This window comes from Oncorhynchus tshawytscha, linkage group LG01 (genome assembly GCF_018296145.1).
Source record: "Oncorhynchus tshawytscha isolate Ot180627B linkage group LG01, Otsh_v2.0, whole genome shotgun sequence".
NCBI classification, from domain to species: domain Eukaryota; kingdom Metazoa; phylum Chordata; class Actinopteri; order Salmoniformes; family Salmonidae; genus Oncorhynchus; species Oncorhynchus tshawytscha.
In genome coordinates this window covers 4,995,534-5,020,533 of record NC_056429.1, presented here as the reverse complement: position 1 = coordinate 5,020,533, position 25,000 = coordinate 4,995,534, and the positions used below count along the sequence as shown (strand labels likewise).

General features: G+C 44.3%; 1 protein-coding gene across 1 annotated transcript in view; it reads right to left on the bottom strand.

Annotated features, from left to right (window-relative positions):
- The window catches only part of LOC112241608 (synaptotagmin-7-like), a 160,328-nt gene that overhangs the window by 107,487 nt on the left and 27,841 nt on the right, over positions 1-25,000 (bottom strand). Inside the window, exon 3 of the mRNA XM_042320786.1 lies at positions 8,614-8,751. Within this exon, the coding sequence (XP_042176720.1) occupies positions 8,614-8,751 (138 nt within the window). The remainder of the gene's footprint in view (positions 1-8,613; positions 8,752-25,000) is intronic.

The following is a 25,000-nucleotide window of genomic DNA, read 5'->3' as shown; positions in this document are numbered from 1 at the left end:
AATGTTTTTGGTTATGTATTTATATATTATATATTAATATATTTCACACCGGTTTAAATGGTACAACGGTTCTCTACAATATACTTGTTAGGTACTATAAACCCGAAATTAGGAGAACTATTAGAATTGTAGCAACCAGGAAGTGGACGAGCGATTTCTGCACAGTGCAGCTTTAAAGGAAAATTTTATTTTTTGAAAATCTCTATTTTATGATGTCAATGGCATGTTATAGATGTTATAGGTCCAGACACTTGTTACTTCTGTTACAATTTCGCCAAAAAAACATGAACAAACGCAACAACAACAAAAAAACAACCAGATACGAACTTTTAGAAACGGAAAAGACCACAGCATGGTGACGCAAAGTCATTATCCGCAATGTTATGTTCCATTTTGTTACGGCTTCTGGGTCCTGTCTACAGGTAACTGCCAAAATAAAGGAAACACGTGAGTAAATAAGGGGATACAAAGTATATTGAAAAGCAGGCGCTTCCACACAGGAAGTTCCAGACACTAGAATCTATGTCAAGGTGCATTGAATCTGTTCTGGCGGTTGGTGGTGGCCCAACGTCCTATTAAGACACTATGTTGGTGTTTCCTTTATTTTGGTAGTTACCTGTAGAAGCTACACAGATGGAACAGCTGGATAGGGGAAACGAATCGAGTCGCACAGGAATATAACATTGCGGATAAAGTTCGGGAATGACACAATTTTATGTGTACAACATCTAAAGACATCGATATACTGAGAGCATTTCTGTTTCTAAAATTACGTATTTTGGTGTTTTCATAACATTTGTTCATATTTTCTCCTTCCTCAATAAGTGTCTGGACCTTTCTACAACATACCATTTACATAACAAAGTTAGATTTGGTTGTAAAAAAAACCCTAACTTTTCCTTTAAGGCCGGTTTCCCAGACAGCTATTAAAACTAGTTGTAGTGCTTGTCGTCGCATGAAGAAGGAGTGGACCAAAGCAAAGATTATTTATTTAAACTGAACACAGACAAAATAACAAAATGGAACAAAACGAAACAGTTCTGTCTGGTGCAGACACACAAAACAGAAAACAAAAAACAACTACCCACAAAACACAGGTGGGAAAAGGCTGCCTAAGTATGGTTCCCAATCAGAGACAACGATAGACAGCTGTCCCTGATTGAGAACCATACCAGGCCAAAACAAAGAAATACAAAAACATAGAAAAAGGAACATAGAATGCCCACCCCACATCACACCCTGACCAAACTAAAATAGAGACATAACAAGCTCTAAGGTGTGACACAAGTTTAGAAATAAAAAAGCTCTATGGAGAATCTCAAATGAAAGTGCTTTTTAGTACAAGAGAAGGCTTAATCTGTATCTGGAAAACCATCTCTGCAGGTTAGCTAGCTGTTACATTTTAAATGTTAGCCATTTACTAAACACTCTTATCCAGAGTGATTTACAGTTATTGCATTGATCTAAAGGTACAACAACCACATATCTCATCTGATTTATAGTAGGTGAAACTTTCCTGTTAGTGAACCAAGATATTGTTATATAAAACACAAGTGGTCAAATTCTGTATGTGTCAGGTTCACGTCAGGTTCGTGCTATAACAGAATGGGTTAAAAATAACTGGGTTTGACAAGGAATAACAGGGAATCTTAATTTGTGGTCCTCAATCTCCATTTTCCTTTCAAAGTGTGGCGCCATTAGCTTAATTATCTCCAATTTGTCAACAAGTTGAAATGGCCTAATTAGTCTACAGGGGAAACTGTGTGAGTGTGTCCAAGTGTGTATGCCTGTGTGTGTGTGTGTGTGTGTCCAAGTGTGTGTGTGTGTGTGTGTGTGCGTGTGTGTGTATGCGTATGTGTGTGTGTCCAAGTGTGTGTGTGTGTGTGTGTGCGTGTGTGTGTGTGTGTGTATGCGTATGTGTGCGTGTGTGTGTGTGTGTGTGTGCGTATGTGTGTGTGTGTGTGTGTGTGCGTGTGTGTGTGTGTGTGTGTGTGTGTGTGTGTGTGTGTGTGTGTGTTTAGCACAGAGCCAGACACGTGAATACACTCTGGCTCTGACTCAGTCAGCTGACAGTAGGAAGATGGAACGTGTGTGTTGTGTCCATATGACATCACAGTGTTCTATCGTGGTACAGAGAGTTGTCAGTCCTAATGAGTAACACATATATTTATTTTGAATAGAAAAAGCGCTAGACTAAATGAGCTACCGAAGATGAGTTACAAAAATACCTGAATTACCATTTGGGTGTGTGGGGATGCTTTTATCTATATAACAGATAAAAAGCAGACAGCCAAGAAACTCTTGGATGTCTCTTGGATGTCTGGAAATCCTCCGAGATATTTAGATATTTGGGCTGCTTCTCTTTGGTGTGTGAGTTGTCTGCCGAGGAACGAAAAAGCCTATTTATAGCAGTGTGGTTCAGCGTAGCTCAGTGTGTTTACATAAGTGACTGTTCCTGAATAATGAGAAGACTCTCCGGGTAACTCTCTGTGGAGTGATGGAGAGAGAGAGATTGGCTATACTTTAACATCATCCTCAGCTCTGGCATCTTCCCCAATATTTGCAACCAAGGACTGATCATCCCAATCCACAAAAGTGGAGACAAATTTGACCCCAATAACTACCGTGGGATATGCGTCAACAGTAACCTTGGGAAAATCCTCTGCATTATCATTAACAGCAGACTCGTACATTTCCTCAGAGAAAACAATGTACTGAGCAAATGTCAAATGGGCTTTTAATCAAGTTACCGTATGTCAGACCACGTATTCACCCTGCACACCCTAATTGACAAATAAACAAACCAAATCAAAGGCAAAGGCTTCTCATGCTTTGTTGAGTTCAAAAAAGCTTTTGACTCAATTTGGCACGAGGGTCTGCTATTCAAATTGATGGAACGTGGTGTAACAGAAAAACATACAACATTATAAAATCCATGTACACAAACAACAAGTGTGTGGTTAAAATTGGCACAGGGCCTGGAGGGGGGGGGGGTAAGACAGGGATGCAGCTTAAGCCCCACCCTCTTCAACATATATATTTACTAATTAGCGAGGGCACTAGAACAGTCTGCAGCACCCAGCCTCACCCTACTAGAATCTGAAGTCTTCTCATGCTTTGTTGATTTCAAATAAGCCTTCGACTCAATTTGGCATGAGAGTCTGCTATACAAATGAATGGAAAGTGGTGTTGGGGGTAAAAGTCCGACATTATAAAATCAATGTACACAAACAACAAGTGTGTGGTTAAAATTGGCAAAAAAACACACATTTCTTTCCACAGGGTCGTGGGGTGAGACAGGGATGCAGGTTAAGCCCCATCCTCTTCAACATATATATCAAACAATTGGCGAGGGCACTAGAACAGTCCTCACCCTACTAGAATCTGAAGTCAAATGTCTACTATTTGCTGATGATCTGATGCTTCTGTCACCAATCACGGAGGGCCTACAGCAGCACCTAGATCTTATACACAGATTCTGTCAGACCTGGGCCCTGACAGTATATCTCAGTAAGACAATAATAATGATGTTCCAAAACAGGTCCAGTTGCCAGGACCAAAAATACAAATTCCATCTAGACACTGTTGCCCTAGAGCACACAAAAAACTATACATACCTTGGCATAAACATCAGCACCACAGGTAACTTCCACAAAGCTGTGAACGATCTAAGAGACAAGGCAAGAATGGCCTTCTGTGCCATAAAAAGGAACATAAAATTCGACATACCAATTAGGATCTGGCTAAAAATACTTGAATCAATTATAGAGCCCACCAACCAAGAATTCACCAAATGAGACGAACACCAAATTGAGACTCTGCAGGCAGAATTCTGCAAAATATCCTCTGTGTACAACATAAAACACCAAATAATACATGCAGAGCAGAATTAGGCCGATAGCCTAGGCCGATAGCCGCTTAATTATCAAAATCCAGAAAAGAGCTGTTTCTACAACCACCTAAAAAGAAGCGATTCCCAAACCTTCCATAACAAAGCCATCACCTACAGAGAGGTTAACCAGGAGAAGAGTCCCCTAAGCAAGCTGGTCCTGGGGCTCTGTTCACAAACACAAACAAACCCCACAGAGCCCCAAGACAGCAGCACAATTAGACCCAACCAAATCATGAGAAAACAAGAACATAATTAATTGACACATTGGAAAGAATCAACAAAAAAACTGCTCAAACTAGAATGCTATTTGGCCCTAAGCAGAGAGTACACAGCGGCAGAATACCTGACCACTGTGACAGACCCAAACTTAAGGAAAGCTTTGACTATGTACAGACTCAGTGAGCATAGCCTCGCTAACTTATTTAGGCTTGCCATAACAAAGGAGTTGAATACTTATTGACTTAACATAATTCCACTTTGACATTATGGGGTATTGTGTGACAAAAAAACCAACGTAATTCAATGTGGAAAAAGTCACGGGGTTGTACATACTTTCTGAAGGCTCTGTAAATGTCAAGGGGGAGAGGAAGTCAACAATAGAAGAGAGAAGAAAGAGAGAAAAACGAATGTAGGATGATAACAGAATACTAATCGAGGATTTCATGTGAGTCACGTAGCAGATTCCCGTATGGAGACGCCTCGGATGCAGACTCTCTGATGGAGACTCTCTGATGCAGACTCTCTGATGCAGACTCTCTGATGCTGACTCTCTGATGGAGACTGTCTGATGGAGACTGTCTGATGGAGACTGTCTGATGGAGACTGTCTGATGGAGACTCTCCGATGGAGACTCTCCGATGGAGACTGTCTGATGGAGACTGTCTGATGGAGACTGTCTGATGGAGACTGTCTGATGGAGACTCTCTGATGGAGACTGTCTGATGGAGAATGTCTGATGGAGACTGTCTGATGGAGACTGTCTTATGGAGACTCTCTGATGGAGACTGTCTGATGGAGACTGTCTGATGGAGACTGTCTTATGGAGACTGTCTGATGGAGACTCTCTGATGGAGACTCTCTGATGCAGACTGTCTGATGGAGACTGTCTGATGGAGACTCTCTGATGGAGACTGTCTGATGGAGACTGTCTGATGGAGACTCTCTGATGGAGACTGTCTGATGGAGACTCTCTGATGGAGACTCTCTGATGGAGACTGTCTGATGGAGACTCTCTGATGGATACTCTCTGATGGAGACTCTCTGATGGAGACTGTCTGATGGAGACTGTCTTATGGAGACTGTCTGATGCTGACTGTCTGATGCTGACTGTCTGATGGAGACTCTCTGATGGAGACTGTCTTATGCAGACTCTCTGATGGAGACTGTCTTATGCAGACTCTCTGATGGAGACTCTCTGATGGAGACTGTCTTATGCATACTCTCTGATGCAGACTGTCTGATGGAGACTGTCTGATGGAGACTGTCTGATGGAGACTCTCTGATGGAGACTGTCTGATGGAGACTGTCTGATGGAGACTGTCTGATGGAGACTCTCTGATGGAGACTGTCTGATGGAGACTGTCTGATGGAGACTGTCTGATGGAGACTGTCTGATGGAGACTCTCTGATGGAGACTGTCTGATGGAGACTGTCTGATGGAGACTCTCTGATGCAGACTCTCTGATGGAGACTGTCTTATGCAGACTCTCTTATGGAGACTGTCTTATGCAGACTCTCTGATGCAGACTCTCTGATGCAGACTGTCTGATGCTGACTCTCTGATGCAGACTGTCTTATGCATACTCTCTGATGCAGACTCTCTGATGCAGACTGTCTGATGCTGACTCTCTGATGCAGACTGTCTGATGCTGACTCTCTGATGCAGACTGTCTTATGCATACTCTCTGATGCAGACTCTCTGATGCAGACTGTCTGATGCAGACTCTCTGATGAAGACTCTCTGATGCAGACTCTCTGATGCAGACTCTCTGATGGAGACGCCTCGGATGCAGACTCTCTGATGCTGACGCCTCGGATGCAGACTCTCTGATGGAGACTCTCTGATGGAGACTGTCTTATGCAGACTCTCTGATGGAGACGCCTCGGATGCAGACTCTCTGATGGAGACTGTCTGATGCAGACTCTCTGATGCAGACTCTCTGATGCAGACTCTCTTATGCAGACTCTCTGATGCAGACTCTCTGATGGAGACGCCTCGCATGCAGACTCTCTTATGGAGACTGTCTTATGCAGACTCTCTGATGCAGACTCTCTGATGCAGACTCTCTGATGGAGACGCCTCGCATGCAGACTCTCTTATGGAGACTGTCTTATGCAGACTCTCTGATGCAGACTCTCTGATGAAGACTCTCTGATGCAGACTCTCTGATGCAGACTCTCTTATGCAGACTCTGATGCAGACTCTCTTATGGAGACTCTCTTATGGAGACTCTCTTATGCAGACTCTTATGGAGACACTCATGAAGACTTGTATGCAGACTCTCTTATGCAGACTCTCTTATGCAGACTCTCTGATGCAGACTCTCTTATGGAGACTCTTATGGCGACTCTTATGGAGACTCTTATGCAGACTCTCGTATGCAGACTCTCTGATGCAGACTCTCTGATGCAGACTCTCTGATGCAGACTCTCTTATGGAGACTCTTATGGAGACTCTTATGCAGACTCTTATGGAGACTCTCTTACGGAGCGGCAGGGTAGCCTAGTGGTTAGAGCATTGGACTAGTAACCGAAAGGTTGCGAGTTCAAACCCCTGAGCTGACAAGGTACAAATCTGTCGTTCTGCCCCTGAACAGGCAGTTAACCCACTGTTCCCAGGCTGTCATTGAAAATAAGAATGTGTTCTTAACTGACTTGCCTGGTTAAATAAAGGTTAAAACCCTGTCCTTTGATTGGCTGGTCCCTAGCCAGCTAAACATCGGCATAGGACTTGTAACACCAGGGTAGTGGGTTTGATTCCTGGGACCATAAATAAAATATAAATCGCTTTGGATAAAAAAGTGTCTACTGAATGGAATATATTATAAACAGCCATTGGAAGTGGAGGCGAACAGTGAGATTCTGCAGGTGACAATGTCAGGTTGAATCCAAAAATGGTCACCTATAAAGTGCACTACTTTTGCCCTGGAACAGGAAGCCATTTCAGACGCAAACTTTGTCTCGCTGCCATCATTCCAAATACAAGAGCAGCACTCTATCCTCTTGACTACTGCGTTATCCTCTTGACGACTGCTCTACCCTCTTGACGACTGCTTTAGCCTCTTGACGACTGCTCTATCCTCTTGACTACTGCTCTATCCTCTTGACGACTGCTCTATCCTCTTGACTACTGCTCTATCCTCTTGACTACTGCTCTACCCTCTTGACGACTGCTCTATCCTCTTGACGACTGCTTTAGCCTCTTGATTACTGCTCTATCCTCTTGGCTACTGCTCTATCCTCTGGACTACTGCGTTATCCTCTTGACTACTGCGTTATCCTCTTGACTACTGCGTTATCCTCTTGACTACTGCGTTATCCTCTTGACTTACTGCTCTATCCTCTTGATGACTGCTCTATCCTCTTGACTACTGCTCTACCCTCTTGGCTACTGCTCTATCCTCTTGACTACTGCGTTATCCTCTTGACTTACTGCTCTATCCTCTTGATGACTGCTCTATCCTCTTGACTACTGCTCTACCCTCTTGGCTACTGCTCTATCCTCTTGACTACTGCGTTATCCTCTTGACTACTGCGTTATCCTCTTGACTACTGCGTTATCCTCTTGACTACTGCGTTATCCTCTTGACTTACTGCTCTATCCTCTTGATGACTGCTCTATCCTCTTGACTACTGCTCTACCCTCTTGGCTACTGCTCTATCCTCTTGACTACTGCGTTATCCTCTTGACTTACTGCTCTATCCTCTTGATGACTGCTCTATCCTCTTGACTACTGCTCTACCCTCTTGACTACTGCTCTATCCTCTTGACTACTGCGTTATCCTCTTGACTACTGCTCTATCCTCTTGACTACTGCGTTATCCTCTTGACTACTGCTCTATCCTCTTGACTACTGCTTAATTATTATCATTTAATTATCTCTCTGGTTGAGGTCAACAGGTAGGTCTATCATCATCCTTATAGGATCATTTATTTATCTCTCTGGTTGAGGTCAACAGGTAGGTCTATCATCATCCTTATAGGATCATTTATTTATCTCTCTGGATGAGTTCAACAGGTAGGTCTATCGTCATCCTGATAGGATCATTTAATTATCTCTCTGGTTGAGGTCAACAGGTAGTTCTATCGTCATACTCATACTAACACATCTTCTTTTACAGGTGACACAACAGTAGACAACCACTTGCTCACTGCTAACTAGTCATCGACTCTCACCCAAACCCTTCACATTGTTCTGCTTCCTGTCCGTCCGTTTCTCACTCAACACACTGCAAATCAGTTGCAATGACAGGTCGTTGTACTGACTATACCCACTAAAACCACATATCACTCTCACACACTACGAAGTTTCATATCCTACCCACATTCCCTCTCTCTCTCTCTCTCTCTCTCTCTCTCTCTCTCTCTCTCTGTCTCTCTCTCTCTCTTTCGCTCTCACCACATCTCACACATAAACCCCCCAAACACACACACACACACACACACACACACACACACACACACACACACACACACAGCTCTCTCGCACTATGACTGGTACCTCTTGTCTGGAGGAGGAAGTGCTTCCTGATTGGCTGTTGGAGCTTCCTGCATGGAGGTGATTGGATCAGGGATATTGGCAAAGTCATCTTGCTCTGCCAAACCAATAGCCAATGAAAGAACCACCATCTTCCCTTCGCTGGCCAGCCGGAAAACAGACAAACAGAGAGAGAGAAAGAGGAGGAGAGAGACGCGGGGTAGAGCAAACGAAAATAAAGAAAGGAATCGAGGAGGAGGAATCAGGAGACATGGAGTGAGGGAATAGAGAAAGAGAAGAAATAAAGGTCATACGAGGTCATAGATAGGTCATATGATGTCATAGGTCATAGATATGTCATAGGAGGTTATAGGAGGTCAAAGATAGGTGAAATGAGGTCATAGGTCATAGATATGTCATAGGAGGTTATAGGAGGTCAAAGATAGGTGAAATGACGTCATAGGAGGCCATAGGAGGTTTATGAAAATATAAAAAGAGAGAGAGAACAGGAAGAAAACAGAGAGATTATATGAGAGAAAACAGAGAGACAGCAGAAAACAGAGAGATTATATAAGAGAACAGAAAGAGACAGCAGAAAACAGAGAGATTATATAAGAGAACCCAGAGAGACAGCAGAAAACAGAGAGATTACATAAGAGAACACAAAGAGACAGCAGAAAACAGAGACATTATATAAGAGAACACAAAGAGACAGCAGAAAACAGAGAGATTATATAAGAGAACCCAGAGAGACAGCAGAAAACAGAGAGATTACATAAGAGAACACAAAGAGACAGCAGAAAACAGAGACATTATATAAGAGAACCCAGAGAGACAGCAGAAAACAGAGATATTATATAAGAGAACACAAAGAGACAGCAGAAAACAGAGAGATTATATAAGAGAACCCAGAGAGACAGCAGAAAACAGAGAGATTACATAAGAGAACACAAAGAGACAGCAGAAAACAGAGATATTATATAAGAGAACACAAAGAGACAGCAGAAAACAGAGAGATTATATAAGAGAACCCAGAGAGACAGCAGAAAACAGAGAGATTACATAAGAGAACACAAAGAGACAGCAGAAAACAGAGATATTATATAAGAGAACCCAGAGAGACAGCAGAAAACAGAGAGATTGTATAAGAGAACCCAGTGAGACAGCAGAAAACAGAGAGATTATATAAGAGAACCTAGAGAGACAGCAGAAAACAGAGAGATTGTATAAAATAACCCAGAGAGACAGCAGAAAACAGAGAGATTATATAAGAGAACCCAGAGAGACAGCAGAAAACAGAGAGATTGTATTAGAGAACCCAGAGAGACAGCAGAAAACAGAGAGATTATGTAAGAGAACACAGAGAACTAGTCAGAGGAGAAAAAGGTTCAGAAGACAAACCACCTTCAAACCTGCGGTGTCAAACTCACTTCCTGGAAGATTGAGTCCAGCACCTGCTGTATTTCTCTCCTTCCTTCTACTTGACTGATTAATCAAGGTCACTGACTAGTTAGGAACTCTGCTTACCAGGATGTCTAGGTCACTGACTAGTTAGGAACTCTCCTTACCGGGTTGTCTAGGTCACTGACTAGTTAGGAACTCTCCTAACGGGGTTGTCTAGGTCACTGACTAGTTAGGAACTCTCCTTACCGGGTTGTCTAGGTCACTGACTAGTTAGGAACTCTCCTTACCGGGTTGTCTAGGTCACTGACTAGTTAGGAACTCTCCTTACCAGGATGTCTAGGTCACTGACTAGTTAGGAACTCTCCTTACCGGGTTGTCTAGGTCACTGACTAGTTAGGAACTCTGCTTACCAGGATGTCTAGGTCACTGACTAGTTAGGAACTCTCTTTACCAGGATGTCTAGGTCACTGACTAGTTAGGAACTCTGCTTACCGGGTTGTCTAGGTCACTGACTAGTTAGGAACTCTGCTTACAGGGTTGTCTAGGTCACTGACTAGTTAGGAACTCTCCTTACCGGGTTGTCTAGGTCACTGACTAGTTAGGAACTCTGCTTACCGGGTTGTCTAGGTCACTGACTAGTTAGGAACTCTCCTTACCGGGTTGTCAAGGTCACTGACTAGTTAGGAACTCTCCTTACCTGGTTGTCTAGGTCACTAATTAGTTAGGAACTCTCCTTACCTGGTTGTCTAGGTCACTGACTAGATAAGAACTCTCCATACCGGGTTGTCTAGGTCACTGATTAGTGAGGAACTCTCTTTACCAGGTTGTCTAGGTCACTGACTAGTTAGGAACTCTCCTAACGGGGTTGTCTAGGTCACTGACTAGTTAGGAACTCTACTAACGGGGTTGTCTAGGTCACTGACTAGTTAGGAACTCTCCTAACGGGGTTTGCTAGGTCACTGACTAGTTAGGAACTCTCCTAACGGGGTTTGCTACGTCACTGACTAGTTAGGAACTCTCCTAACGGGGTTTGCTACGTCACTGACTAGTTAGGAACTCTCCTAACGGGGTTGTCTAGGTAACTTACTAGTTAGGAACTCTCCTAACGGGGTTTGCTACGTCACTGACTAGTTAGGAACTCTCTTAACGGGTTGTCTAGGTCACTGACTAGTTAGGAACTCTCCTTACCAGGTTGTCTAGGTCACTGACTAGTTAGGAACTCTCCTTACCAGGTTGTCTAGGTCACTGACTAGTTAGGAACTCTCCTAACGGGGTTTGCTACGTCACTGACTAGTTAGGAACTCTCTTAACGGGGTTGTCTAGGTCACTGACTAGTTAGGAACTCTCCTAACGGGGTTTGCTACGTCACTGACTAGTTAGGAACTCTCTTAACGGGTTGTCTAGGTCACTGACTAGTTAGGAACTCTCCTTACCAGGTTGTCTAGGTCACTGACTAGTTAGGAACTCTCCTTACCAGGTTGTCTAGGTCACTGACTAGTTAGGAACTCTCCTAACGGGGTTTGCTACGTCACTGACTAGTTAGGAACTCTCCTAACGGGGTTGTCTAGGTCACTGACTAGTTAGGAACTCTCCTAACGGGGTTGTCTAGGTCACTGACTAGTTAGGAACTCTCCTAACGGGGTTTACTACGTCACTGACTAGTTAGGAACTCTCCTAACGGGGTATGCTAGGTCACTAACTAGTTAGGAACTCTCCTAACGGGGTTTGCTAGGTCACTGACTAGTTAGGAACTCTCCTAACGGGGTTTGCTAGGTCACTGACTAGTTAGGAACTCTCCTAACGGGGTTGTCTAGGTCACTGACTAGTTAGGAACTCTCCTAACGGGGTTTGCTAGGTCACTGACTAGTTAGGAACTCTCCTTACCAGGTTGTCTACGTCACTGACTAGTTAGGAACTCTCCTAACGGGGTTGTCTAGGTCACTGACTAGTTAGGAACTCTCCTAACGGGGTTGTCTAGGTAACTGATTAGTTAGGAACTCTCCTAACGGGGTTGTCTAGGTCACTGACTAGTTAGTAACTCTCCTAACGGGGTTGTCTAGGTAACTGATTAGTTAGGAACTCTCCTAACGGGGTTGTCTAGGTCACTGACTAGTTAGGAACTCTCCTAACGGGGTTTGGAACTCTCCTAACGGGGTTTGCTACGTCACTGACTAGTTAGGAACTCTCCTAACGGGGTTTCCTAGGTCACTGACTAGTTAGGAACTCTCCTAACGGGGTTCCTAGGTCACTGACTAGTTAGGAACTCTCCTAACGGGGTTTGCTACGTCACTGACTAGTTAGGAACTCTCCTAACGGGGTTTGCTACGTCACTGACTAGTTAGGAACTCTCCTAACGGGGTTGTCTAGGTAACTTACTAGTTAGGAACTCTCCTAACGGGGTTTGCTACGTCACTGACTAGTTAGGAACTCTCTTAACGGGGTTGTCTAGGTCACTGACTAGTTAGGAACTCTCCTAACGGGGTTTGCTACGTCACTGACTAGTTAGGAACTCTCTTAACGGGTTGTCTAGGTCACTGACTAGTTAGGAACTCTCCTTACCAGGTTGTCTAGGTCACTGACTAGTTAGGAACTCTCCTTACCAGGTTGTCTAGGTCACTGACTAGTTAGGAACTCTCCTAACGGGGTTTGCTAGGTCACTGACTAGTTAGGAACTCTCCTAACGGGGTTTGCTACGTCACTGACTAGTTAGGAACTCTCCTAACGGGGTTGTCTAGGTCACTGACTAGTTAGGAACTCTCCTAACGGGGTTGTCTAGGTCACTGACTAGTTAGGAACTCTCCTAACGGGGTTTACTACGTCACTGACTAGTTAGGAACTCTCCTAACGGGGTATGCTAGGTCACTGACTAGTTAGGAACTCTCCTAACGGGGTTTGCTAGGTCACTGACTAGTTAGGAACTCTCCTAACGGGGTTTGCTAGGTCACTGACTAGTTAGGAACTCTCCTAACGGGGTTGTCTAGGTCACTGACTAGTTAGGAACTCTCCTAACGGTGTTTGCTACGTCACTGACTAGTTAGGAACTCTCCTTACCAGGTTGTCTACGTCACTGACTAGTTAGGAACTCTCCTAACGGGGTTGTCTAGGTCACTGACTAGTTAGGAACTCTCCTAACGGGGTTTGGAACTCTCCTTAACGGGGTTTGCTACGTCACTGACTAGTTAGGAACTCTCCTAACGGGGTTGTCTAGGTAACTGATTAGTTAGGAACTCTCCTAACGGGGTTGTCTAGGTCACTGACTAGTTAGGAACTCTCCTAACGGGGTTTGGAACTCTCCTAACGGGGTTTGGAACTCTCCTAACGGGGTTTGCTACGTCTTAATTCGACACAAATGAAAAGCTAATAACTAAAGCCATGCAGCAGACTCAGGGCCCTCCAGGAATTGTGTTTGACACCTTTTGACGCCACAGACTATCGTGTTAACAAACGCAAGTCAATGAATAATCTAGCACACCCAGAAATAAAATATTGCACAATTTTCTACGACAAAAGATACTAAAAGAAACTAGTTAAGTCTCCAGTTGCTTTTATATTTTATAGTCCTCGCATCCCAAAGTCTGTCGACAGACACTACGATACCATTTATGTTACAATGCGTCTGTCAACAAGAGATGGGGCGGCAGGGTAGCCTAGTGGTTAGAGCGTTGGACTAAGTAACCGAAAGGTTGCAAGTTCGAATCCCCGAGCTGACAAGGTACAAATCTGTCGTTCTGCCCCTGAACAAGGCAGTTAACCCACTGTTCCTAGGCCGTCATTGAAAATAAGAATTTGTTCTTAACTGACTTGCCTGGTTAAATAAAATAAAAATAAATAAATTTGTTCGTGGCCGCCGTGTGAGTAAGGTCTATTAGTCCCCTGTAGTGTCTGATCCAGGGAGGGATATTACAACAGGATTGTGTTGGAGAAAAGTTCCAGCTAGTTTAACATTATTATTATAGTGACACATATGATGTATTCTAATGTAAAATAGTACTAATTACCGAGGCATTGATGCTGTGGTGATGACTGTGGTATTCCACACCACTCATACTGTATGTAGCAACACATACAGTACACACTGGCATACACAGATGCACGCACGCACACACACCCTACAGAGAGACCCACACACCCTACAGAGACACACACCCTACAGAGACACACACACACACCCTACAGAGACACACACACACCCTACAGAGAGACCCACACACCCTACAGAGACACACACACACCCTACAGAGACACACACGTGCGCACGCACGCACCAAAACACACACACACACACACACACACACACCCTACAGAGAGACCCACACACACAGACCCTACAGAGACACACACACACACACACACACACCCTGCAGAGACACACACACACCCTACAGTAATTTATTCAGTAATTTAATCTCTGCCTTCTGCAATCCCTCAAGACATACCTTCTTCATCCAGCATCTCTCTCTCTATCCTCACTCACCTTGTCCCTCTCCTTCTCTCTCTCTCCATCTCTCTCTCCTTCCTCCAGAGTTGAGGTTTCATTAAGCATCATTAACGAGGTCAAGACTGGCTGATTGTTTCTATTTAAGTGTCACAGTTTCCTGAGGTGCTTGGTGTGTGTCAACGTTTTCTGGGTCACTGCACTCTCTCTCTCTCTCTCTCTCTCTCTCTGTCTCTCTCTCCCCCTTTATTGCTCTCTCTCTCTCTCCCCCCTCTCTCTCTATCTCTCTGTCTCTCTCCCCCTCTATCTCTCCCTCTCTTCTCTCTCTCTCTCTCTCTTTCTCTCCTCTCTCTCTCTCTCCAATCTCTTCTCTCTCTCTCCTCTCTCTCTCTCTCTCCTCTCTCTTCTCTTCTTTCTCTTTCTCTCCTCTCTCTCCTCTCTCCTTCCTTCCCTATCCCTTTCTTTTCATCTACTCTCTTCCGCAACGACAATCCCTCTCTCTTCAAAACCCTTTCCTTCATCCCTCTGTCCCTCCATTCCTCTCCTAGGTTATAGGATTTGACCAGCTCTCTGCTCTCATAACTCCCCGCTTTCGTCTCTTCTTGTTGTCAGCCCTACCTCTTCTTGTTGTCAGCCCTACCTCTTCTTGTTGTCAGCCCTACCTCTTCTTGTTGTCAGCCCTACCTCTTCTTGTTGTCAGCCCTACCTCTTCTTGTTGTCAGCCCTACCTCTTCTTGTTGTCAGCCCTACCTCTTCTTGTTGTCAGCCCTACCTCTTCTTGCTGTCAGCCCTACCTCTTCTTGTTGTCAGCCCTACCTCTTCTTGTTGTCAGCCCTACCTCTTCTTGTTGTCAGCCCTGCCTCTTCTTGTTGTCAGCCCTACCTCTTCTTGTTGTCAGCCCTACCTCTTCTTGTTGTCAGCCCTACCTCTTCTTGTTGTCAGCCCTACCTCTTCTTGTTGTCAGCCCTACCTCTTCTTGTTGTCAGCCCTACCTCTTCTTGCTGTCAGCCCTACCTCTTCTTGTTGTCAGCCCTACCTCTTCTTGTTGTCAGCCCTACCTCTTCTTGTTGTCAGCCCTACCTCTTCTTGTTGTCAGCCCTACCTCTTCTTGTTGTCAGCCCTACCTCTTCTTGTTGTCAGCCCTACCTCTTCTTGTTGTCAGCCCTACCTCTTCTTGTTGTCAGCCCTACCTCTTCTTGTTGTCAGCCCTACCTCTTCTTGTTGTCAGCCCTACCTCTTCTTGTTGTCAGCCCTACCTCTTCTTATTGTCAGCCCTACCTCTTCTTATTGTCAGCCCTACCTCTTCTTATTGTCAGCCCTACCTCTTCTTATTGTCAGCCCTACCTCTTCTTATTGTCAGCCCTACCTCTTCTTATTGTCAGCCCTACCTCTTCTTATTGTCAGCCCTACCTCTTCTTATTGTCAGCCCTACCTCTTCTTGTTGTCAGCCCTACCTCTTCTTGTTGTCAGCCCTACCTCTTCTTGTTGTCAGCCCTACCTCTTCTTGTTGTCAGCCCTACCTCTTCTTGTTGTCAGCCCTACCTCTTCTTGTTGTCAGCCCTACCTCTTCTTATTGTCAGCCCTACCTCTTCTTGCTGTCAGCCCTACCTCTTCTTGTTGTCAGCCCTACCTCTTCTTGTTGTCAGCCATACCTCTTCTTGTTGTCAGCCCTACCTCTTCTTGTTGTCAGCCCTACCTCTTCTTGTTGTCAGCCCTACCTCTTCTTGTTGTCAACCCTACCTCTGTTCTCTCTTCTGTCTCCTATCTAACCTGTATTTTATCTAACCTGTCTCCTATCTAACCATTCTCCTACCTAACCTGTCTCCCATCTAACCTGTCTCCTACCTAACCTGTCTCCCATCTAACCTGTATTTCATCTAACCTGTCTCCTATCTAACCTGTCTCCTACCTAACCTGTCTCCCATCTAACCTGTCTCCTATCTAACCTGTCTCCTATCTAACCTGTCTCCTACCTAACCTGTCTCCTATCTAACCTGTCTCCTATCTAACCTGTCTCCTACCTAACCTGTCTTCTACCTAACCTGTCTCCTATCTAACCTGTCTCCTATCTAACCTGTCTTCTACCTAACCTGTCTCCTACCTAACCTGTCTCCCATCTAACCTGTCTCCTATCTAACCTGTCTCCTACCTAACCTGTCTTCTACCTAACCTGTCTCCTACCTAACCTGTCTCCTATCTAACCTGTCTCCTACCTAACCTGTCTCCTATCTAACCTGTCTCCTATCTAACCTGTCTCCTACCTGACCTGTCTTCTACCTAACCTGTCTTCTACCTAACCTGTCTCCTACCTAACCTGTCTTCTACCTAACCTGTCTCCTATCTAACCTGTCTCCTGTCTAACCTGTCTCCTATCTAACCTGTCTCCTACCTAACCTGTCTCCTATCTAACCTGTCTCCTATCTAACCTGTCTCCTACCTGACCTGTCTTCTACCTAACCTGTCTATCTAACCTGTCTCCTACCTAACCTGTCTACCTAACCTGTCTCCTATCTAACCTGTCTCCTACCTAACCTGTCTTCTACCTAACCTGTCTCCTACCTAACCTGTCTATCTAACCTGTCTCCTACCTAACCTGTCTCCTACCTAACCTGTCTATCTAACCTGTCTCCTACCTAACCTGTCTACCTAACCTGTCTCCTATCTAACCTGTCTCCTACCTAACCTGTCTCCTACCTAACCTGTCTCCTATCTAACCTGTCTCCTACCTAACCTGTCTCCTATCTAACCTGTCTATCTAACCTGTCTCCTACCTAACCTGTCTCCTACCTAACCTGTCTCCTACCTAACCTGTCTCCTATCTAACCTGTCTCCTACCTGACCTGTCTTCTACCTAACCTGTCTCCTACCTAACCTGTCTATCTAACCTGTCTCCTACCTAACCTGTCTATCTAACCTGTCTCCTATCTAACCTGTCTCCTATCTAACCTGTCTCCTACCTAACCTGTCTTCTACCTAACCTGTCTTCTACCTAACCTGTCTTCTACCTAACCTGTCTCCTATCTAACCTGTCTCCTGTCTAACCTGTCTATCTAACCTGTCTCCTATCTAACCTGTCTCCTATCTAACCTGTCTCCTATCTAACCTGTATTCTACCTAACCTGTCTCCTATTCTAACCTGTATTCTATCTAACCTGTCTCCTATCTAACCTGTCTATCTAACCTGTCTCCTATCTAACCTGTCTCCTATCTAACCTGTCTCCTATCTAACCTGTATTCTACCTAACCTGTCTCCTATCTAACCTGTCTCCTATCTAACCTGTCTCCTATCTAACCTGTCTCCTATCTAACCTGTCTATCTAACCTGTCTCCTATCTAACCTGTCTATCTAACCTGTCTCCTATCTAACCTGTCTCCTATCTAACCTGTCTACCTAACCTGTCTCCTATCTAACCTGTATTCTATCTAACCTGTCTCCTATCTAACCTGTCTCTTATCTAACCTGTCTATCTAACCTGTCTCCTATCTAACCTGTCTATCTAACCTGTCTCCTATCTAACCTGTCTCCTATCTAACCTGTCTCCTATCTAACCTGTCTATCTAACCTGTCTCCTATCTAACCTGTCTCCTATCTAACCTGTCTCCTATCTAACCTGTCTATCTAACCTGTCTCCTACCTAACCTGTCTCCTACCTAACCTGTCTCCTATCTAACCTGTCTCCTATCTAACCTGTCTCCTACCTGACCTGTCTCCTACCTAACCTGTCTCCTATCTAACCTGTCTATCTAACCTGTCTCCTATCTAACCTGTCTCCTATCTAACCTGTCTCCTACCTAACCTGTCTCCTATCTAACCTGTCTATCTAACCTGTCTCCTATCTAACCTGTCTATCTAACCTGTCTCCTATCTAACCTGTCTATCTAACCTGTCTCCTATCTAACCTGTCTCCTACCTAACCTGTCTCCTACCTAACCTGTCTCCTATCTAACCTGTCTCCTACCTAACCTGTCTCCTATCTAACCTGTCTATCTAACCTGTCTCCTACCTAACCTGTCTCCTACCTAACCTGTCTCCTATCTAACCTGTCTCCTACCTGACCTGTCTTCTACCTAACCTGTCTCCTACCTAACCTGTCTATCTAACCTGTCTCCTATCTAACCTGTCTATCTAACCTGTCTCCTACCTAACCTGTCTCCTACCTAACCTGTCTCCTATCTAACCTGTCTCCTATCTAACCTGTCTCCTATCTAACCTGTCTCCTACCTAACCTGTCTTCTACCTAACCTGTCTTCTACCTAACCTGTCTTCTACCTAACCTGTCTCCTATCTAACCTGTCTCCTGTCTAACCTGTCTATCTAACCTGTCTCCTATCTAACCTGTCTCCTATCTAACCTGTCTCCTATCTAACCTGTATTCTACCTAACCTGTCTCCTATCTAACCTGTATTCTATCTAACCTGTCTCCTATCTAACCTGTCTATCTAACCTGTCTCCTATCTAACCTGTCTCCTATCTAACCTGTCTCCTATCTAACCTGTATTCTACCTAACCTGTCTCCTATCTAACCTGTCTCCTATCTAACCTGTCTCCTATCTAACCTGTCTCCTATCTAACCTGTCTATCTAACCTGTCTCCTATCTAACCTGTCTATCTAACCTGTCTCCTATCTAACCTGTCTCCTATCTAACCCGTCTACCTAACCTGTCTCCTATCTAACCTGTATTCTATCTAACCTGTCTCCTATCTAACCTGTCTCCTATCTAACCTGTCTATCTAACCTGTCTCCTATCTAACCTGTCTCCTATCTAGACTGTCTCCTATCTAACCTGTCTATCTAACCTGTCTCCTATCTAACCTGTCTCCTATCTAACCTGTCTCCTATCTAACCTGTCTATCTAACCTGTCTCCTACCTAACCTGTCTCCTACCTAACCTGTCTCCTATCTAACCTGTCTCCTATCTAACCTGTCTCCTACCTGACCTGTCTCCTACCTAACCTGTCTCCTATCTAACCTGTCTATCTAACCTGTCTCCTATCTAACCTGTCTCCTATCTAACCTGTCTCCTACCTAACCTGTCTCCTATCTAACCTGTCTATCTAACCTGTCTCCTATCTAACCTGTCTATCTAACCTGTCTCCTATCTAACCTGTCTCCTACCTGACCTGTCTCCTACCTAACCTGTCTCCTATCTAACCTGTCTATCTAACCTGTCTCCTATCTAACCTGTCTCCTATCTAACCTGTCTCCTACCTAACCTGTCTCCTATCTAACCTGTCTATCTAACCTGTCTCCTATCTAACCTGTCTATCTAACCTGTCTCCTATCTAACCTGTCTCCTATCTAACCTGTCTCCTATCTAACCTGTATTCTACCTAACCTGTCTCCTATCTAACCTGTATTCTATCTAACCTGTCTCCTATCTAACCTGTCTATCTAACCTGTCTCCTATCTAACCTGTCTCCTATCTAACCTGTCTCCTATCTAACCTGTATTCTACCTAACCTGTCTCCTATCTAACCTGTCTCCTATCTAACCTGTCTCCTATCTAACCTGTCTCTATCTAACCTGTCTATCTAACCTGTCTCCTATCTAACCTGTCTATCTAACCTGTCTCCTATCTAACCTGTCTCCTATCTAACCCGTCTACCTAACCTGTCTCCTATCTAACCTGTATTCTATCTAACCTGTCTCCTATCTAACCTGTCTCCTATCTAACCTGTCTATCTAACCTGTCTCCTATCTAACCTGTCTATCTAACCTGTCTCCTATCTAACCTGTCTCCTATCTAGACTGTCTCCTATCTAACCTGTCTATCTAACCTGTCTCTATCTAACCTGTCTCCTATCTAACCTGTCTATCTAACCTGTCTCCTACCTAACCTGTCTCCTACCTAACCTGTCTCCTATCTAACCTGTCTCCTATCTAACCTGTCTCCTACCTGACCTGTCTCCTACCTAACCTGTCTCCTATCTAACCTGTCTATCTAACCTGTCTCCTATCTAACCTGTCTCCTATCTAACCTGTCTCCTACCTAACCTGTCTCCTATCTAACCTGTCTATCTAACCTGTCTCCTATCTAACCTGTCTATCTAACCTGTCTCCTATCTAACCTGTCTCCTATCTAACCTGTCTCCTATCTAACCTGTATTCTACCTAACCTGTCTCCTATCTAACCTGTCTCCTATCTAACCTGTCTCCTATCTAACCTGTCTCCTATCTAACCTGTCTATCTAACCTGTCTCCTATCTAACCTGTCTATCTAACCTGTCTCCTATCTAACCTGTCTCCTATCTAACCTGTCTACCTAACCTGTCTCCTATCTAACCTGTATTCTATATAACCTGTCTCCTATCTAACCTGTCTCCTATCTAACCTGTCTATCTAACCTGTCTCCTATCTAACCTGTCTATCTAACCTGTCTCCTATCTAACCTGTCTCCTATCTAACCTGTCTCCTATCTAACCTGTCTATCTAACCTGTCTCCTATCTAACCTGTCTCCTATCTAACCTGTCTATCTAACCTGTCTCCTATCTAACCTGTCTATCTAACCTGTCTCCTACCTAACCTGTCTCCTACCTAACCTGTCTCCTATCTAACCTGTCTCCTATCTAACCTGTCTCCTACCTGACCTGTCTCCTACCTAACCTGTCTCCTATCTAACCTGTCTATCTAACCTGTCTCCTATCTAACCTGTCTCCTATCTAACCTGTCTCCTACCTAACCTGTCTCCTATCTAACCTGTCTATCTAACCTGTCTCCTATCTAACCTGTCTCCTACCTAACCTGTCTATCTAACCTGTCTCCTATCTAACCTGTCTCCTACCTAACCTGTCTCCTATCTAACCTGTCTATCTAACCTGTCTCCTACCTAACCTGTCTCCTATCTAACCTGTCTATCTAACCTGTCTCCTATCTAACCTGTCTCCTACCTGACCTGTCTCCTATCTAACCTGTCTCCTATCTAACCTGTCTATCTAACCTGTCTCCTATCTAACCTGTCTATCTAACCTGTCTCCTATCTAACCTGTCTATCTAACCTGTCTCCTATCTAACCTGTCTCCTATCTAACCTGTAACCCTAGGCCACCTCATCATGCTCATACTATACCTCATTTTCAAATGTACATAACATAACAGTAACAGTACATAACATAACAGTAACAGTACATAACATAACAGTAACAGTACATAACAGGACAGTAACAGTACATAACATGACATGACAGTAACAGTACATAACAGTAACAGTACATAACATAACATGACAGTAACAGTACATAACAGTAACAGTACATAACAGTAACAGTACATAACATGACAGTAACAGTACATAACATGACAGTAACAGTACATAACAGGACAGTAACAGTACATAACATGACAGTAACAGTAACAGTACATAACATGACAGTAACAGTACATACCAGTAACAGTACATAACATAACAGGACAGTGACAGTACATAACAGGACAGTAACAGTACATAACATGACAGTAACAGTAACAGTACATAACATGACAGTAACAGTACATAACATGACAGTAACAGTACATAACATGACAGTAACAGTACATACCAGTAACAGTACATAACAGGACAGTAACAGTAACAGTACATGACAGTAACAGTAACAGTACATAACATGAAAGTAACAGTAACAGTACATGACAGTAACAGTAACAGTACATAACATGACAGTAACAGTACATAACATGACAGTAACAGTACATAACATGACAGTAACAGTACATAACATGACAGTAACAGTACATACCAGTAACAGTACATAACAGGACAGTAACAGTACATAACATAACATGACAGTAATAGTGCATAACAGGACAGTAACCGTACATAACATAACAAGACAGTAACAGTACATAAAAGGACAGTAACAGTAACAGTACATAACAGGACAGTAACAGTAACAGTACATAACAGGACAGTAACAGTACATAACAAGACAGTAACAGTACATAAAAGGACAGTAACAGTACATAACATGACAGTAACAGTACATAACATGACAGTAACAGTACATAACAGGACAGTAACAGTACATAACATGACAGTAACAGTACATAACATGACAGTAACAGTACATAACAGGACAGTAACAGTACATAACATAACAGGACAGTAACAGTACATAACATGACAGTAACAGTACATAACAGGACAGTAACAGTACATAACATAACAAGACAGTAACAGTACATAAAAGGACAGTAACAGTAACAGTACATAACAGGACAGTAACAGTAACAGTACATAACAGGACAGTAACAGTACATAACATGACAGTGACAGTACATAACATAACATGACAGTAACAGTACATAACATAACATGACAGTAACAGTACATAACATGACAGTAACAGTACATAACATAACAGGACAGTAACAGTACATAACAGGACAGTAACAGTACATAACATAACATGACAGTAACAGTACATAACATGACAGTAACAGTACATAACAGTAACAGTACATAACAGGACAGTAACAGTACATAACAGGACAGTAACAGTACATAACATAACAAGACAGTAACAGTACATAACAGGACAGTAACAGTAACAGTACATAACAGTACATAACAGGACAGTAACAGTACATAACATGACAGTAACAGTACATAACATAACATGACAGTAACAGTACATAACATGACAGTAACAGTACATAACATAACAGGACAGTAACAGTACATAACAGGGCAGTAACAGTACATAACATGACAGTGACAGTACATAACATAACATGACAGTAACAGTACATAACATGACAGTAACAGTACATAACATAACAGGACAGTAACAGTACATAACATGACAGTAACAGTACATAACATGACAGTAACAGTACATAACATAACAGGACAGTAACAGTACATAACATAACAGTAACAGTACATAACATAACAGTAACAGTACATAACAGGACAGTAACAGTACATAACAGGACAGTAACAGTACATAACATGACAGTAACAGTACATAACATAACATAACAGTAACAGTACATAACATAACAGTAACAGTACATAACATAACAGTAACAGTACATAACATAACAGTAACAGTACATAACAGGACAGTAACAGTACATAACAGGATAGTAACAGTACATAACAGGACAGTAACAGTACATAACATGACAGGACAGTAACAGTACATAACAGGACAGTAACAGTAACAGTACATAACAGTACAGTAACAGTACATAACATGACAGGACAGTAACAGTACATAACAGGACAGTAACAGTACATAACCTGACAGTAACAGTAACAGTACATAACATGACAGTAACAGTACATAACATGACACCCTCTCTCTCCATCTCCACCACCCCCTCTCTCCCTCTCCACCATCCTCTCTCTCTCCACCACCCTCTCTCTCTCTCTCTCTCTCTCCACCACGCTCTCTCTATCCCTCTCCACCTCCTCCTCTCTCTCCACCACCCTCTCTCTCCCTCTCTACCACCCTCTATCTCACCACCACCCTCTCTCTCCACCCTCTCTGCCTCTCCACCACCCTCTCTCTCCTTCTCCACCACCCTCTCTCTCTCTCCACCACCCTCTTTCTCACCCCCTATATCTCTCCACCACCCTCTCTCTCTCCCCACAACCTCCTCTCTCTCCACCACCCTCTCTCTCCCTCTCCACCAACCCCTCTCTCTCTCTACCACCCCTCTCTCTCTCTCCACCACCGTCTCTCTCTCTCTCCACCACCCTCTCTCTCTCCCTCTCCACCTCCTCCTCTCTCTCCACCACCCTCTCTCTCACTCTCCACCACCCTCTATCTCTCCTACCACCCTCTCCCTCCACCCTCTCTCCCTCTCCACCACCCTCTCTCTCCCTCTCCACCACCCTCTCTCCCTCTCCACCATCCTCTCTCTCACCACCCTCTTTCTCACCCCCTATATCTCTCCACCACCTTCTCCCTCTCTCCACAACCATGTCTCCACCACCCCCTCTCTCTCTCTCTCCCCACAACCTCCTCTCTCTCCACCACCCTCTCTCTCCCTCTTCACCACCTTCTCTCCTTCTCCACCACCCTCTCTCTCTCTCTTTCCACCACCCTCTCTCTCTCCACCACCCCCTCTCTCTCTCCACCACCCCCTCTCTCTCCACCACCCTCTCTCTCCACCACCCTCTCTCTCTCTCCACCACCCCCTCTCTCTCTCCACCACCCTCTCTCCCTCTCCACCACCCCCTCTCTCCCTCCACCACATTCTCTCCCTCTCCACCACCCCCTCTCTCTCTCCACCACCCCCTCTCTCTCTCCACCATCCTCTCTCTCTCTCCACCACCCTCTCTCTCTCTCCACCACCCTTTCTCTCTGTCCACCACCCCTTCTCTCTCTCCACCACCCTCTCTCCCTCTCCACCACCCCCTCTCTCCCTCCACCACCTTCTCTACCTCTCCACCACCCCCTCTCTCTCTCCACCACCCCCCTCTCTACCCACCACCCTCTCTCTCTCCACCACCCCTTCTCTCTCTCCACCACCCTCTCTCTCTCTCTCTGCCACCCCCTCTCTCTCCAACACGCTTTTTCTCTCTCCACCACCCTCTCTCCCTCTCCACCATGCTCTCTACACC